A 17159-nucleotide genomic window follows, 5' to 3' on the forward strand; every position below is an offset into this window, starting at 1 on the left:
AACTTTCAAATAACATATTACCAAATATCACAACAACACAAGTCAAACTTATAAACATCACATGGAATAGAAATAGGATTAAACAGTCCTTTGCTTAGCCTAGCGTAATTATAAAGCCCAGTTGTGTTACCCGTCCATGAAAAAGAGGGAAAGGTCCTTTTTGGATGTGCTGTTCGAAGTCCAGTGAAGTGGTCTTGTTGATTTGTGGATCCTGTTGTGCATCTGCTGGTCAGACCTTGTGTCGTGGCCAGTTGTGCTGAAGTTCTTAGGCAGGCTCTCGCATCGCTGCCTTTGGAAGGTTTTAGCAGTCTGCTCCAGGCAGGCCTGCTGGAAGTTGAGGAGCTTGTGGAGGGAGGAAGTCTCCCTGGCTGGGAGAGCAGGGCCAGACCCTACTCCTCCAGGAGAGGTCAGCAGGGGAAGAGGCCGAAGAGAGAAGAGGTAAGAGGACTAGCAGAGGGGAAACTTGGCTTATATTGGCCTTGTGACCTCATGGGTCATGGGGCACACAGTGACCAATAGTGGTTGAGAGTTGTCTCCAGGAGCAGTTTTACCACCTATGTTGGAAGATGAAGCACCCTGGGAGACTGAGTTCTGGAAGCTGTCCTTTGTCTCCAGAACAAAGGAGACGTGGTCAGGCTTTTGACTACACATGTAGGCCCAACTATGGTTCACAGATACCAGGTCTCAACAATAAGCACTTGTGTAGACAACATTGGGCCCACCATACAAGTCAGGAAGTTCCCCAACCAGAAGCCCGGATTCACAGTCAGGTATGCAGATGCTGAGAAAAGCCATCACAGCGGCAAAGAGACAGTACAGAGAGAAGCTGGATGGCTTCTACTCCACTGCTGACTCCGGGTGGATGTGGCAAGGCCTAGAGCACATCACAGACTACAGGACCAACACCAGCACCATCAGCTCCACAGACAGCCTACCAGATGACCTCAACTCCTTCTACACCCGCTTCAAGGCCTCCAGCTCCAGCACAGAGAGGCGCACACACACACCCGGATCACCCAACCCCCCTCCCCTCCACCAACAGTCTCATCAGGCCAGGTACACAGAGCTCTCAGGAAGATCAACCCCCACAAGGCAGCAGGGCCAGACAACATCCCTGGGCATGCCCCGAGAGCATGTGCAAATGAGCTGACTGATTTTCACACCTCCATCTTCAACCTTTCCCTCAGCCTGAGCACCGTCCCCATCTGCTTCAAGACCACAACCATCATTCCCTTCCCCAAAAAGAGCCCACCCACCTGCCTGAATGACTACAGGCCAGTAGCACTCACTCCAATCATCACAAAGTGCATTGAGAGAGCAGTGCTGGCCCACATCCAGAGCAGCATACCAAACACCCTGGATCCCCAGCAGTATGGCTGTTTGACTTTCTGACTGGCAGGCCTCAGTCTGTCAGGATTGGAAACAGGACTTCAGCCAGCATTATCACCAACATCCGCACCCCACAGGGTTGTGTCCTCAGCTCCATCCTTTACACCCTGTTTACCCACGACTGTGTCGCCTCCCACAAAGACAACATCGTTCTGAAGTTTGCGGATAACACCGCAGTGATAGGACGCATCACTGGGGGAAACGAAGCGGCCTACAGGAGGGAGGTGGCCAGTTTGGTGTCATGGTGCGAGGATAACAACCTCACCCTCAACACTGACAAGACGAAGGAGCTGATAGTGGACATGAGCAAGAGGAGACCTCATCAACCCCTTTTCATCCGGGAGCTTGCAGTAGAGAGGGTGAGAAGCTTCAAATACCTTGGGGTCCACTTCAGTGAGGACCTCACCTGGACATTAAATACAACACAGCTGGTCAAGAAGGCTCAACAGGGGCTGTACTTCCTGAGGAGGCTGAGGAAGTTTGGGATGACTCCTAAGATCCTCAGCAACTTCTACAGCTGCATCATCGAGAACATATTGACCAGCTGCATCACCGTGTGGTACGGCAGCACGTCTACGATGGACTGCAAACGCCTGCAGAGAGTGGTGAGGACCGCAGAAAAAATCATCAAGACCTCACTGCCCTCTCTGCAGAGCATTTACCACCGCAGGGTTCACAGGAGAGCTGCCTCCATTCTCAAAGACCCCACCCACCCCCAATATGGACTGTTGACACTTCTACCCTCAGGCAGGAGGTATAGAAGTGTTAAATGTAGGACCACCAGACTAAAAAACTTTTTCTTCCCCACTGCCATTAGACTCCTCAACAGCTGACAGGACTCTAACCTACCTCACAACTGCAACACTGGTCTGCACTTTAACATAAAGTATTCCATTTGTACTGTTTTATGTAAATTTATATTGTACATTTTATTTAATTTTTCACTGTTACTGTTCAATTTGCACTGCACAGTTTTGCACAATCCTCACCTTATTCACCTCATTCACCTTGTTTCTGCCTTATTTTTAACATGTTCATATCCTTATTGTATTTTATGGAAAAATTGTATTCTTATGGAAATTTGGTCAGTATTCCAGAAAGGACAGCACAAGAATTTCAATTCATAGGGAAACATGTGTTCTCTGTATATTTGACAATAACAATCTTTTAATCTCAGCTGACACTGATACACCATCAAGCATAGAGATCTAAGAAACAGCTGAGAATCCTACCAATTACTGAGACAGCTTCTCTCTGATCACCCTTGATCAGCTGACCACAACAATCTCATCTTCTAAACCCACAACTTGTATTTTAGATCCCATTCCAACAAAATTACTAGAAATTCTGCCCCTAATTAATATGACTTTACTGAAAAAAATCAATCTTATTATCATCAGGATATTTACCACAGTCTTTTTAGCTAGCTGTAATCAAACCCCTTCTCAAAAAACCCACCCTGGACCCGGAGGTTGTAGCCTACTACCCTTTCCTGTCTAAAATCCATGAGAAGGTTGTAGCCAATCAGCCGTATGAGTTTCTCCAGGAATGTAATGTATATAAAGACTTTCATTCAGGGTTTACAGCTCATCACAGTACAGAGACAGACTTTGCAAAAGTCACTAATGACCTTCTAATAGCCTCAGATCAAGGGTTTGTGTCTGTCCTTGTCCTGTACGACTTTAGTGCACTATTGATCATTACATTTTATTACAGAGATTAGAACTGTTAATTGGCAATACAGGAACCGCCCTAGACTGGTTTAAATCCTATTTTTCAGATCGATTCCAATTTGTGCAAATAATGATGAGCCATCTATGCGCACCAACATTAACCACAGTGTTCCACAGGGTTCTGTGCTCGGCCCAATTTTATTCTCATTATATATGCATCCACTAGGAAACATTATCAGGACACACTTGGTAAATTTCCACTGCTATTTGGATGAGACCCAGTTATACTTATCAATAAAACCAGAACAGTGTAATCAATTATCAAAACTTCAAGCATGGACATAGGACCTGGATAACCCAGAATTTTCTCTTAGTAAACTCAGATAAAACAGAGGTTCTAATACTTGGCCCTAAACACCTAAGGGATACATTATTTAATGATATAACTGCGCTAGATGACATTGCCCTTGCTTCCAATGAAGCAGTCAGGAATTTGGGAGTCATCTATGATCCTGATTTGTCCTTTGATTCTCACTTAAAGGTTCAGTGTGTAAGATTTATGAGAAAAATAATCTATTGGCACAAAGTGAATATAAAATAACCCTGGTGATGTTTTCACTAGTGTGTTTCATCAAAATTGTATTAATTGTTGTTTTCTATACTCTAGAAGGAGCCCTTTGTATTTAAATACTTTATATTTACATCGACATGTTCTGTCTCAAAAAGATGCAGAAACACTAGCCCATGTCTTACCTGATTCTGCACAGCTGTCTTATCACCGGCTGAGCCACTCCTCCCTGTCATCCAGCAGTTGGCACCCTAACCACACCCCGCCGCCACAATGGTTTATACAAATACAATTTGATTTATTGATCCTCACATGTGGCTCTCTCTGAGGTTTCTACATTCTTTTTCCTGTGTTAAAAGATTATTTTTTTGGTAGTTCTTCCTTACTCTTGTTGAGGGTTAAGGGCAGAGGATGTCACATCTTGTTATTCAAACACTTCACCCACCCCTCCACCGGCATAGGGGTGAGTAGATTATGAGTGGGGGCGCTGTGACTATTATACTATGTTGGCATAAAGATGTGTTCAGGGTGGGACCCCTTCCACACATATGAAGTTTGACAGTGATTGGAGCAAAAACAGGGAAGTTACAGTTTAATCTTCATGGTGAGACATTGAAATTCACTGCCACGCTATGGACACGCCCCTCATGAAAAAACTGAATGATAAAATATGGCATCACCCATTCCTCAAGGCTCTCCTGACCAAATTCGACATGCATCAGGTAAACTGGCTAGCCACAGGACACCAAAACATGTAAAACATGACATTTCCTGTAACAGCTAGGGGGCGCAATGACTCTTATTGAATATTGTTATATGGATCTGTTCAGGGCGGGACTTTTTTCATACATGTGAATTTTTGACCTTTGAAATTCGCCCTGACAAAAACTCACCAAAAAATACTTTTTAATTGAAGTCCCTGTCATGACATATACCACATTTTAAGTCAATCAGATGAAATCTGTAGAAGTAGTAGGATTTTGTAGCATGTGTGAAAATGCCAAAAATCTTGCCAAATTTGCACGTTCAATCCAAAATGGCCAACTCACTGTTGGGTGTGGTAAAGAGTGGCAATTGGATTTTCTGTGTCTTGGCATGCTACAAAGTGTATCAAATTTAATTTCTCCAGGGAAAAGTACATGAATAGGAGTATGAATAGTGGATTATAGAAAACTGATGAACATCATGTCAACACTCAAATAGAGGAAAACTTTTTGTTTTAAGATTTTAATAAAGGGGAAAATACCTTGAAAAGACTAGATTTGCATAAGAGATAGAGATGTGTGTGGCTACCTTTGGCTGCCTTGACCTTCCATAACTCCCTGTTGTGATTAATCTCTTCGTTCCACCTGACCTTGTAGCTCTTGAAGTCCTCAGTTGTCAGAGAGCAACAAGCCTCTGAGCCTGTACTCATAATGGAATGTTTTCCATCACAGCCGCAAACATTGTTGACACTGTTGAGACATCCATGGGCACACACACACACACACACACACACACACACACACACACAAGTCATCAATATATGTCTGTTGTAATAAAAAGTGACACCTTTCATGTTACACTTAATGGATTTATTCAGCATTATTATAAAATAATATGAACACCACACCATAGTCTCAAATACATTTTTATTAAATTGAATCCATATTTGACCAAATGTAAAAAAGTATAAGAAAGGACGACAATTGCCTGCCTGGGTCCTTGATGAGGCCAGCAGCAGTCTGGGGAAAAAAATGTTTTTGTGGCATAAGGTTTTGGTCCTGATGGTCCGCAGCTTCCTGCAAGAGGGAAGTAGCTCTAAGAGCCCATGTACTGTGTGTTAAACTGTATGCTTTTGTAATGGAAATTTTACATTTGGTTATGTTTAATTGCATGAGCAGACATGTATGTGGATGACTGACCAAAGAGTTGACCAAATTGTTCATCTAAAAAGGGTAACCTTAAGGTTTACGATGGTGGCTTAAGAGACTTGAGTTTTATGGCCTCGAGAAACCATATCTTTATGGTATCTCTTGGTATCTCTGATTGGGATCTAACACCTGCCGTCTCACAGGGGGGTCATCCACAGAACATGTAAACAAAAGGAAAGGATGTCTCCTCCACTGAGTGAAACCACAAGAGGGTAATAAAAACCTTTGCATGCTTAGTGGGAGGGGGCTGAGAGCTATAAGAACACTGATTCTCCTATCTTCTTTGCTCATTTGTGCATGTCATTCAGGTTATGTGTACTGATGAGTCCATCTGCAGATGCTGAATTAAACTTTCAGAAAGATGTGTTTGACTTTGTGCTTGTTTCACAGAAATTGCCACCACACTTTCAAACCCGCACAATGAAAGCTTTATCTACAGTTAATACGCAATACCGCCAGCCTGCCTAGGTTGGTAAAAACTTGTTGTTTCTATTGGCCACTGAAATAGTGGGATTTCTCCTGGTGCTGCTGATGGTTAGTGTGTTTGTGTGAGAGAGGCAGAGAACAAGAGCAAGTGAGCAACAGAAACTGCTGGCAAAGAGTACTGTTTACAGCACTCCAATGAAGTGCTCAAAGGGATACTGAAGAAATAGACAATGCATTTGCTGTAATGTGCTGTAATTATTGTCCCAATCTGTAAAAAGCCTGCAGTCCATCCAAAATGCTGCAGTTGACACTGTTGAGACATCCAACAGACCACCCATATAAATTAGGCAGGGTATAAACAATGAAATCAATCATTGACAAAATCACAAAGAACTCAAAAATGCTCTCAGGCAAAAACAGGGGAGCCACACTAGAAAAGACTGGAAACACTGGAAACTTACTGGGAACACAGCAAGTGGTGAAACAAAACACTTTCTGGACATCGGAAAGGCATCTAACAACGACGAACTGACAAAGACATAGGGAAGCACAAAGACTTAAATACACACTGAACTAATGAGAAACTCGAGACAGGTGGCACAGGACAAACAGGTGAGCCTGACGAGGGCAGGAAGTCCAGGGGGGAAAACACACAAGAAGTAGAGACTACAAAATAAAACAGGAAACGGAGGAACACTGAGAGGGACACAGGGTGAAGCGCGCAGGGTGAAGAGCACATGGTAGAACACCAAGGGGACACAGAAAGTGACACAGAGCAAGGTGAGAGTATCGAGACATTCATTAGTGATCTGAGGATTAAAGCTAAAAGACTTAAGGGATAGTTAACCAAGAAATGAAAATTCACTCATTGTCTACTCACCACTACGCTTAGAGAAAATTCACATACGAACTTTGCTTGAACTCTTTCCTATGTCTGATCAATGCTCGTGTGCTGTGTTCAACAAATACTCATATAGAAAAACAGTTGTGCTCGCATAAGAGGAACTGTCTTCTGTACGTGCAGACAGACGATTTGAAACTAGACACATACCTTTTTATTCCATTGGTATAGGGGTGAATAGATAATGAGTGAACAGGAGAGCTCTTCAGAGGATCATCAACACTGCCCCGAGGATCATTGGCTGCCCACTGCCCTCTCTGGAGGACTTATTCAAGTCTCGCTGCTGCAACAGAGCAGCTAACATCCTAAAGGACCCTTTCTACGATTGACATCATCGGTTTGACCTGCTGATCTCTGGCAGACACTTCAGGTAAATCAAATCACAGATTTAAAAACAGCTCTGGGTATCTGCATGCTCTGCTTTATGGTAAGCGTATTCTGTCACTTTATCGGTGTTACTGCCACGGTGCTCTCTGCTGCTCACCTAAACAGATTTTTGTATATTTCTCACATCAGCAATTATCTGCATATCTCTAGACTATCCTTAGACTTGTTCTGTTTGCGCACGAACAGGTCTCTTAACTTTAGCAACACTTTAAATCTGATAGTTTTACAAGTTTCTGTTAGTTACACTAGCTAGCCTAGCTATAGCTCTCCTGCTCTCTCCTCTCCTGCTCTCTCATGCCTGGTGTGCCACATGTTTAGCTACTCCTCGTCCTCCTTTAGCGATAAATTTAGTCTATTTGTTGCTTTGGAGGCGAGGCTCAGTGATTTAGAGGCACGGTACCGCACCACTGAACAGTAAGTAGCTGCTATAGTTAGCAAGTCCCCTGTAGCCGGTGCGGTACCAGCTAGCCATCCCCCGGCAGCCCCCAAGCAGCCGGGAGGCTGGGTGACTGTTCGAAAGAGGCATAGCCCCAAACTGAAGACCACGGTACACCACCAACCACTCCATGTTTCTAACAGATTTTCCCCGCTCAGCGACACACCCGCTGAGAGGCCAACTCTGGTCATAGGCAGCACCATTTTACGAAACGTGAAGTTAGCGCCACCAGGGGCCATAGTTAAATGCATCCCGGGGGCCAGAGCAGGCGACATCGAGTCTAATTTGAAACTGCTGGCTAAGGATAAACGTAGATATAGTAAGATTGTTATTCACATTGGCGGTAATTACACCCGGTTACGCCAATTGGAAGTCACTAAAATTAATGTTTCATTGGTATGTGCATATGAAAAACGATGTCGGACTCCGTAGTTTTCTCTGAACCCCTGCCCAATGTGACCACTGATGACATGTATAGCCGCATGTCGTCATTTCACCGCTGGCTGTCGAGGTGGTGTCCAGCAAACGATGTGGGCTCCATAGATAACTGGACACCTTTCTGGGGAAAACCAGGTCTGATTAGGAGAGATGGCATCCATCCCACTTTGGATGGAGCAGCTCTAGAAATATGGCCAAGTTTATTAGTCGACCAAAACCTTGTCAACCCAGAGTTGAGACCAGGAAGCAGAGCTGCAGTCTTACACGCTTCTCTGCGCCTCCATTAGAGCAGCTGCCCACCCAATCCTTTAGTATAGAGACTGTGTCTGTCCCCCGTCCACTTACCTACATTATTTAAAGATAAAACAAGGAGGAGAGGAGTTCATCATAAAACCAAAAATAAGATAATTAAATGTGGACTCTTGAATATCAGGTCCTGTTTTAGTCAATTAATTAATATCTGATTATGATATTATATCATATTATTTTGTCTTACTGAGACCTGGCTGCAGGAGGATGAATATGTTAGCTTAAATGAATCGACTCCTCCCAGTCATTGTAATACTCATATTCCCCGAAGCATCGGTCAAGGTAGTGGAGTTGGAGCCATATTTGACTCAAGTCTATTAATAAATCCTAAACCTAAACTAAATTATAATTCATTTGAAAGTCTTGTTCTTAGCCTTACTCATCCAACCTGGAAAAAATTACAGCCATTACAGCATTTGGGCAACAGAGCCATAACTGCAAAAAATGGAATCACTACAATAAATGCTGCAAGTCTAAACCACGCAGCTACAGCAGTTCAAAATTACTACTATTGATGCAGTCATGCAGCTTAGCAGGAAAAATTACCAGCATTTGGGCAACAGAGCCATAACTGCAAAAAATGGAATCACTACAATAAATGCTGCAAGTCTAAACCACGCAGCTACAGCAGTTCAAACAGAAATACTTTATTGTACTCTCAGCTCAGCTCAGTTCACATGTGTCTGTCAGTCCTTCATTCTTCCCAGTGGCAGCTCTTTTTAAGGTGACAGCCATCATCTGTGCTGATTACCCTCCTGGTACAGCTGGAAGTGCTCTCTGAGCCACGCCCACAAGCATCTAACCAGAGTGCTAAAGAAGCAATAAAATGAACAGGGGTGGCTGGCCCATAGTGGGCAATAGTGCACTGCCCTCCCTAAGTCATACGAAAAAAAGAGTTTATTTTGCCGGTCTAAGTCTTAATATTATTGTCCAATCAGCAGCCTGAATATCGCTGCCAGAAGCCCTGCCCCCTTTGGGCGATGTCAGTCAGATTGAAAATCGCCCCAGGCGCTCTCATAGACTTACACGTTCACCTCCAATTCATTTCTATGGGCTCCGGGAGGGCTTGCCCCAAAGTGATTTCGTCATACGCACTGATGCGTGCTCGGACGATACGTACGCTTTGGGAGCAGTCGGGAGGCCACAAGATCAACGTTGCGGCCATGGCTAGCAACTGCAACTCGATCATTTCATTGAGGGAATTACCGTTCAGTCGTCGAACTAATGTTGATAAATTGGCTATTAAAGAATTAGGACCACCCAGACCAAATTTAAATATCAAGCAGGTGTCAACAAAAGCAGGAAAAACATACAGTCGCGGATATTCCCGGACCTGGTACGAGCGGAAAACATGGCTAGCAGAGTGTGAAGTGGCTAATGCTCTGTTCTGCTACCCCTGTGTGCTAATTCACCCTGATGCCAACACGGACACCGCCTGGACAATGACAGGTGTCACTGATATGCACCATCTCTCGGAAAAGGTGAAGAAACATGAAGCATCGAAGATGCATATGGTGCCTAAAACTTTCGGCCTTTGGGAGAGTAAACATTGCAACACAGATGGATGAGAGCTACAGGGTAGCTGTGCGTCGTCACAACGATGAGGTGAGCAAGAACCGGCATATCCTAGGCCGCCTTATTGACTGTGTAAAATTCTGTGGCATGTTTGAGTTAGCTTTGCGAGGCAAGGATGAAAGCGAGGGGTCCAGCAACCCTGGGATTTTTCGTGGACTGGTCGACTTGGTGGCATCGCTGGACGAGGTGTTTGAGGAGCACCTAAGATCGGCCACAGTCTTCAAGGGCACGTCAAAGACGGTGCAGAATGAGCTGCTGGATTGCATGGCATCTGTCATCAGAGAATGTATCGTGGAGGAGGTTAAATCGGCTAGATTCGTGGCAATCCAAGCAGTTGAAACCACAGACGTCTCTACACAGACTCAGTTGGTGATTGTGCTGAGATACATCGACGGAAAACATGCAGTGCAAGAACGGTTCTTTGAATTTGTCCCCATCTTGTCAACAACGGCCGGCTCCATTGCCGATGCAATTTTGGAGAGCGTTTTCACTGATGACAAGTGTAAACTCTTTGCACAAGCTTACGACGGTGCCAGTGTGATGAGAGGAGAGAGGGCTGGTGTGCAGCAAAAGGTACGCGAAGAGTACAAAAATGCCCATTATTTGCATTGTTGTGCACACCAGCTGAATTTAATAATGCAGCAGGCCACTTCGCACGTCCCAGCAGTGAGAGTTTTTTTCTCTGATTTGGGTGGGATTTCCAGCTTTTTTACCCGGTCACCCAAACACACGGCCCTTCTCAACCAGACTGTTGCATGAAGGCTGCCTAGAGCATCATCCACAAGATGGAACTTCAACAGCAGGATCTTGAGTACTGTCTATGAGAACCTGGGCGACCTCATAGAGTGTTTTGAGACTATTAGGTCAGACAGGTCATTTGACAGCACAACGTTGAGGGAGGCATCTGGCTTCCTGAGGATGCTGCAGGATGAAGATTTCCGTTTTTTCCTGCAGCTGTTTCATTGAATCATGCCTCATGTTGACGTGATGTACCAACAGCTGCAGAAGAGGGACATTGACATGGTGTTCATCAAACGTGCCCTGCAGAACTTCACCAGCAGTGTTCAGGCCATCAGGTAAGATATTACAATATAGTAATTATATATAATAATTATGCACATGTTCATTACTAAATGTCTGCATGTTGTGATGGCAATAATGTATAGGAACTCATAAGTAATCAACCAATTTAGTCATCTGCATTTGTGTGTACAAGTTAAGCACATCCAGAAATAGTGATTTTTTTTTCAGCCATTTCAGCCAAGTTATGCAAAACAGACAGTTTTTATTACTTACTAGTATTACTGTTTTTCATATTCTAACACTTTTGATCTGTCTCCCTTCAGGGACCAAAGCTCCTCTCAACAGCTGCAAGAAGCACCAGGTACCACAAGGTCAAGGAGAGCCTTAGGAGACCAAGAGAAGCAGAGGCTGTCAAAAGAGGTATCTGCATTCACTACTGACCAATGATGTACGTATAGTCAAGTGTTGGAACCAAGTGATATAAAATCACAACCTCTGTTTACAGAGTTAGATTCAATAATGGATGCTAGTAATTTTTTTAATTCACCCATTACTTATCCATTATACTCACATAGATACAGTATAAGTCTGCATGAATAACGAAATGCATACTTTGGAACTTTGTGACAGTAGATCATGGCCACATTCATGGCAACACTAGTAGAGCATTTTTTATTATTTTTTTAACAATTGTTTGTTGTGTGTCTGACTATACATTTTTATAATTTTAACAGATCTGTGACACAATCCTTGGCCATGGCAAAGACAAGTTCTCCTTCACCAGCCACCTTGTGAGTGCCGTGCTGCTAGAGGGAGAGCTGTTTGACCGGCATCTGAAAACATTTCCTGAAGAGGCTCTGAATACCACCGTGAGGGCATACCCCATGCTGCACAAGGAGAAGCTCAGGACTGAACTTTCTCTCATCTACGAAAGTCCCGACTTCAGGGGCTGCTGCGGTGCACTGGCTCTGTACCAGGTTCTACAGAGCTACAACCTCCAGGAAACCTTCTCTGAGACTGTGGTGCTGTTGAACATCCTCATAACAACTCCGATGACAACAGCTGAAGCTGAGAGGTGTTTCTCCACCTTGAAGAGAATCAAGACGTTCCTGAGAAATACAATGGGACAGGAACGTGTGAATGCACTGGCCATGCTTTCCATGGAGAGAGAACTTGTCAGGAACATGCCTGATTTCAATGAGATTGATCACTTTGCCTGCTTGAAAGAAAGACGAGCAAAATTTCAATACAAGTGATAAGTGAGTGTATTATTAAATGGTGAGTTGTGTTATGTTGTACTCTCCAAATGTTGAGTTGTGTTATGTTGTACTCTCCAAATGTTGAGTTGTGTTATGTTGTACTCTCCAAATGTTGAATTGTAAATAGTTGTATTTATTGCATATTGCCAGCCTAAATATATACTGAATATGTTCTGGAAAAATTTGATTAATTACAGTTTTGATGATAGTGTGGAAGTGTTTTATTGTGGAACCAAATTTATTGTATTGTGGTTGAACAACTCAATTAAACAATGCAATGTAACACTGTAAAGTTAGCTGACTTTTATTTATTATTATTTTACCCATTGAACAGGTCATCTCAGCCATCATTGCAACAGTTGCCCCCCCTGAGAAATTTGTCAGGAGCCGCCACTGAAAATGAATATACTTAAAAATATAGAATGAGCAGCATTAACATGATGATATTTGACAAGTAATAAAAATGTGAAAATGAATACATCATAGACAGTTTTCTCAGAACTAAAGGCATCTTTCACAGGTGTGAGCACTGAGGGAGGACAGGCTACTGCTGCCAGCTGGAAGTGGTTTGATGCCATGGATGGGGCAATGGGGCAGAGATATTCTATGAGGTATCGTCATTGGAGAGAAAGTACCCTTTTTCTGAGGTGCTTTACCTCCTCTGAACCTCATTTCCCCCAGAGCAGGAAGTTAGCCACCCAGCCAGGAGGAAGCATGAGCTGGAGAGGCTCAGCCAGTTTCATGAGGGAGAGGAGGAGAGGGAAAAGTGAGCGGAGAGGGAAATAGCGAGACAACTTGGAGAGTAGGAAGAGAGAGGAGAGAAGAAAAGAAATGGCAGACTAAGAGGAGGGACAGACTGGATGGAGAGCAGAATGAGGGAGAAACAGTGAGAAAGGGGCGGCAAGGAAGAGAGCCAGACCAGAGAGGATAGATTAATTTTTAAGATTCAGTTTTTTTCTGGTCATTATTAGAGCATTTCTCTCCGATGGGTTAGGCATACAACAGAGACAGGTATGACACATTACATGATAAAGAAATAATAATAACAAAGACTTGTGTATGTCCACATCATACCAACAGTAGTTTTTCTGATGCTTGCATTGAGCTAACATTGCTCAACATACTGAATAGACCCCTTTGTTAAATTCAAATTCACAAATTATTAGTGATACAATGATTTAAGTTAAGAATTAGGCTAAGGTATATTTTTTATGTTTTGTTTTGGTTATGTATAACAATAACCACAATGCAAGAAAAAAAAAAACAGATAAGTACTACTATTAAGCAGGATGTACTGCAGATGAAAATCTGATTGCCTGCGTCTTGTCCGAGCTGCTTGGTGGCTTGTGAGAGGCATCATAGGCAAACAGCAGTGAGCATAGTGAGAACTCCAAATCCTTCACCCTTGCTAACTAATGACATGAAAATTTCCTGAACATTCATGAACATTTACTGTCTTGCACACTCTTGGGCTTGGATGAATGCCCTCGAAAACATTATAATGATTGTCAGTCTGGAGGACTACATTCTATATTCTGCTCTTTTTAGCTTGGCATTCATAAGCATCTCTGTTTTTCTCATCACATTACCTGCTTCATGCATGGCCATTATGCACTGCTCAATTGCCATCTTGTGGCAGCTTAGCACATGCACTCAAATTTAGGGCAGAATACCAGATATTTGCCCTGAATAGACGCTCAGAACAAAGAACTCTGTTTATAGTTTTACTGTGATCAAAGATTTATTTTGTAAAGTTTAGGCAAGAAAATGCAGCACGTTCTGTGAAACTGCAAACATGCCATCACTTCCCTGTGACACTAATAGAGCAGAATGCTGTGATAGCATTGCTATCTAACACCTGCAGTTTTGGATGTTTTGAGATTTGATGCAGTATTACAGTTAAAAGTGATTATTTTCCTCTTTTTGATGGATATTGATATTGATAAAAGGCAAAAACTTGCTGAATCTTTTACCTAAAGGTCCAGTGTGTAAGGTTTAGGTGAAAGGGAACTATTGGCAGAAATTTAATGTGGAATAATCCTCATGATGTTTTCCCTAGTTTGTTTCTTCCAAATAGTATGAATTATAGTTTTCTTTACCCCAGTAAAGGCCCTTTATATTTAAATACTTTATAATTACATCGAGGGGTCCCTCTCTACGGAGGCCGCAATGTTTTTTACATTAGTCCAGACAGAACAAACTAAACACCTTTTGAGTTTTTAATGACAATTACAGGCTACCACAGGTTCTTTTTCATGTTTGGAAGGAGAGGGTGAGGTGAGGGGTGTTCAGCTGCAACATGTAATTTCAACACTAGATATCACAAAATTCTACACACTGTACCTTTAAATGCATTTACTTGCACATTTATTATGTAATCAACTGACTCTTGTAGACTGATTGTAGAGGTTTGCTAATTGAAATGCGTTTTGTCATTTTAACAATCTGGCTCATGTATGATGATTGAAATACAAAATGTGTAAAAATATCAGATAACCATTAAGGACTTCCACTTACTAACTACTCCTTGTGATATGTCATTTTACTCTAGAGGAATCATGATAGAATCAAACATATCAGTTGTGTCTGATTTCAGGATAACATCAGTACTTCTATGAATATGAGTGTGAGCAATGTAACACAAAACATGAGTCTTGTGTCTGGTCACCTTGAGCATCTGAAACTGGCCAATCCACAGCAAGATGCCTCCTCAATGACTGGTGTCACAATCTTCTCAATCATTTCCATCAACACAGTGAAGGTTGGCTCCACAATGAAGTCAATGAATCCTGCAGGAAACAGTAAGCATGCCAAACTTAAATTTTCTACATTCTGATTTACCACAAAATCTGACATGAAAGCAAAAACTGAACTGAGACAGTGTCAGTCAAACATTGTCAGTAATTCTTATCTAACCAACAAACATGCAGCACATTTACAATTACTATATATGTTTTAATTTCAGGCATGTAAGGAGGTTATGTTTTCACCCCTTTCCATTTGTGTGTTGGTTGGTTGACAATCTGCAGCAGTTGAGATTAAAGCAAGCTTGAAAGATCATTTTTCATTCAAGTCAGCACTGTTCAAGCCTTAGCCCTTGCGGAATGCTTCATCTGTATGTGTGACATTCAGTATACACATGGAGCATCCAAAGACTTACAACAAAGCTTTTTGGGGCTGTATCCTGAACTTAATAAAAGTCAGCCAATTAGAATTTTGTCTGCAACTTCAGTGCATTTTTGCCTATTACAGATTTCATGATCTGATATTCCTACATAATTACCAGATTGACATTGGATGACACACACACACACACACACTTGATTTTTTATATAAATATTGAATATTTTTCTGATAGCCAAATTATTGAATGGCACACAATTTAATCATGCCATACTTAAGGTATAATAATCACAACTTGTTTATAAATTATATGTATGAGCTTGTGGTGCAGATCCAAATAAATTGGAATTTCTTAGGCCTTTAGGATGTGCAATAACTCATCAAGTTTGTATCCATATTTTCTCCTAAAGCAAAATTATAGATGTAGGGCATGGCATTTTAATCTCAGGAGAAAAAGTACAATTTGTATCAGAATACAAATACTTAGTAGCACACATGAACTCCAACCTTGGTTCCAAAACACACATAAAACATTAAATTTCAGTAGCACCAGAAACTACTTATCAGCTAAGGCAGTCATTAAACTCAATAGTTATCTCCTACCTCAGCTAGTGTCTGATAAGCTTGTCTGATACACACATGCAATAGCCCTAAAACCAGGTTTAGACCACTTTTACAATTATAAAAATATAAACAACCGCCCCCTTGAGACTTAATATGAATCAAGTTGTATTATTGTACTTTACCAATCTGGGACTGTGCCACCATGGTGGAGCTGCGGTCACATAGTGGAGAGAAAGGTAGACCCAACTCTGCTTCTTTATCACCCTGAAAACAAATTCAACATGACAAAGTCAGCACAGGTTCACTTACAATTCAGTAAAAAACAAGGAATGCATAATTTCCTCTCAACAACATAATGGCATGATTAAAAAAGGTCTACAAAAGCTTGACCTAGCAAGCAGCCTGGAAATCAGGTTAGTTTTGCCAATGAAATACATGTTCCTTAAAATATCAAGCAGCATTATTTAGACATACTGTAAACATTTAATGAAGTTGACAGCACTCGAAATGGTTGTGTTAATTAATAAAAATGTTTATTAACTAAGAATATTCAAGTAGCAGTAATAATTTTTTGAGTAAAATATATAGATTTTTCACAGGAAGTGGACTGCAGCAGTAGTGTTGTCAGTGACCACAGTAAGAGTCAGCAAACATTTTGGCTCATCTTCCTGCTAAATATAAACAATATGCATGTTGAGGGTTACTGGTGGCTGTAATGTGTACTTTAGTCTACAGTGGCTCTATAATAAACTGACTCAAAAAGTAAGATATGAGGAAAAAGTTCTCAGTTCTTATTACAAATAAATAAATGCTTCAAAATCTTGAAGGCCATCTATTACTCTGACGACACCCAGCTCTACTTAAGCACTCATCCTTCCGCTCACCTCCCCCCTAGTCACTAGTCAACTACCTGCACGACATCAAAATCATGCTTACAAATCCCTCCATGTCCTAGCCCCACCATATTTAACAGACCTCCTCCAACCCAACACTCCACTCAGAAGGCTACGATCCTCAAACTCTCCATCCCCAATATGAAACTGCAAACCTTTGGAGACAGAGCCTTCAGTGTCGCAGCCCCCGCCCTCTGGAACTCTCTCCTATGCAACGCTGAATCTCTCGAAATCTTCAACAAACTTCTCAAGCACCACCTCTTCACTAAGGCCTTTGGCCTC

The 17159-nt window shown here is 42.2% G+C and overlaps 1 protein-coding gene and 1 pseudogene across 1 annotated transcript in view; one reads left to right on the top strand and one right to left on the bottom strand.

Moving 5' to 3' along the window:
* The window catches only part of LOC109637328 (dual specificity calcium/calmodulin-dependent 3',5'-cyclic nucleotide phosphodiesterase 1C-like), a 105114-nt gene that overhangs the window by 21269 nt on the left and 66686 nt on the right, over positions 1 to 17159 (bottom strand). Inside the window, exons 8-10 of the mRNA XM_069531810.1 lie at positions 16167 to 16248; positions 14966 to 15086; positions 4924 to 5084 (exon numbers count right to left, since the gene is read on the bottom strand). Coding sequence (XP_069387911.1) covers positions 4924 to 5084; positions 14966 to 15086; positions 16167 to 16248 — 364 coding nt within the window. The remainder of the gene's footprint in view (positions 1 to 4923; positions 5085 to 14965; positions 15087 to 16166; positions 16249 to 17159) is intronic.
* Positions 6276 to 8460, top strand: LOC138411441 (uncharacterized; annotated as a pseudogene).

Source organism: Paralichthys olivaceus, chromosome 9 (genome assembly GCF_024713975.1).
Source record: "Paralichthys olivaceus isolate ysfri-2021 chromosome 9, ASM2471397v2, whole genome shotgun sequence".
NCBI lineage: Eukaryota > Metazoa > Chordata > Actinopteri > Pleuronectiformes > Paralichthyidae > Paralichthys > Paralichthys olivaceus.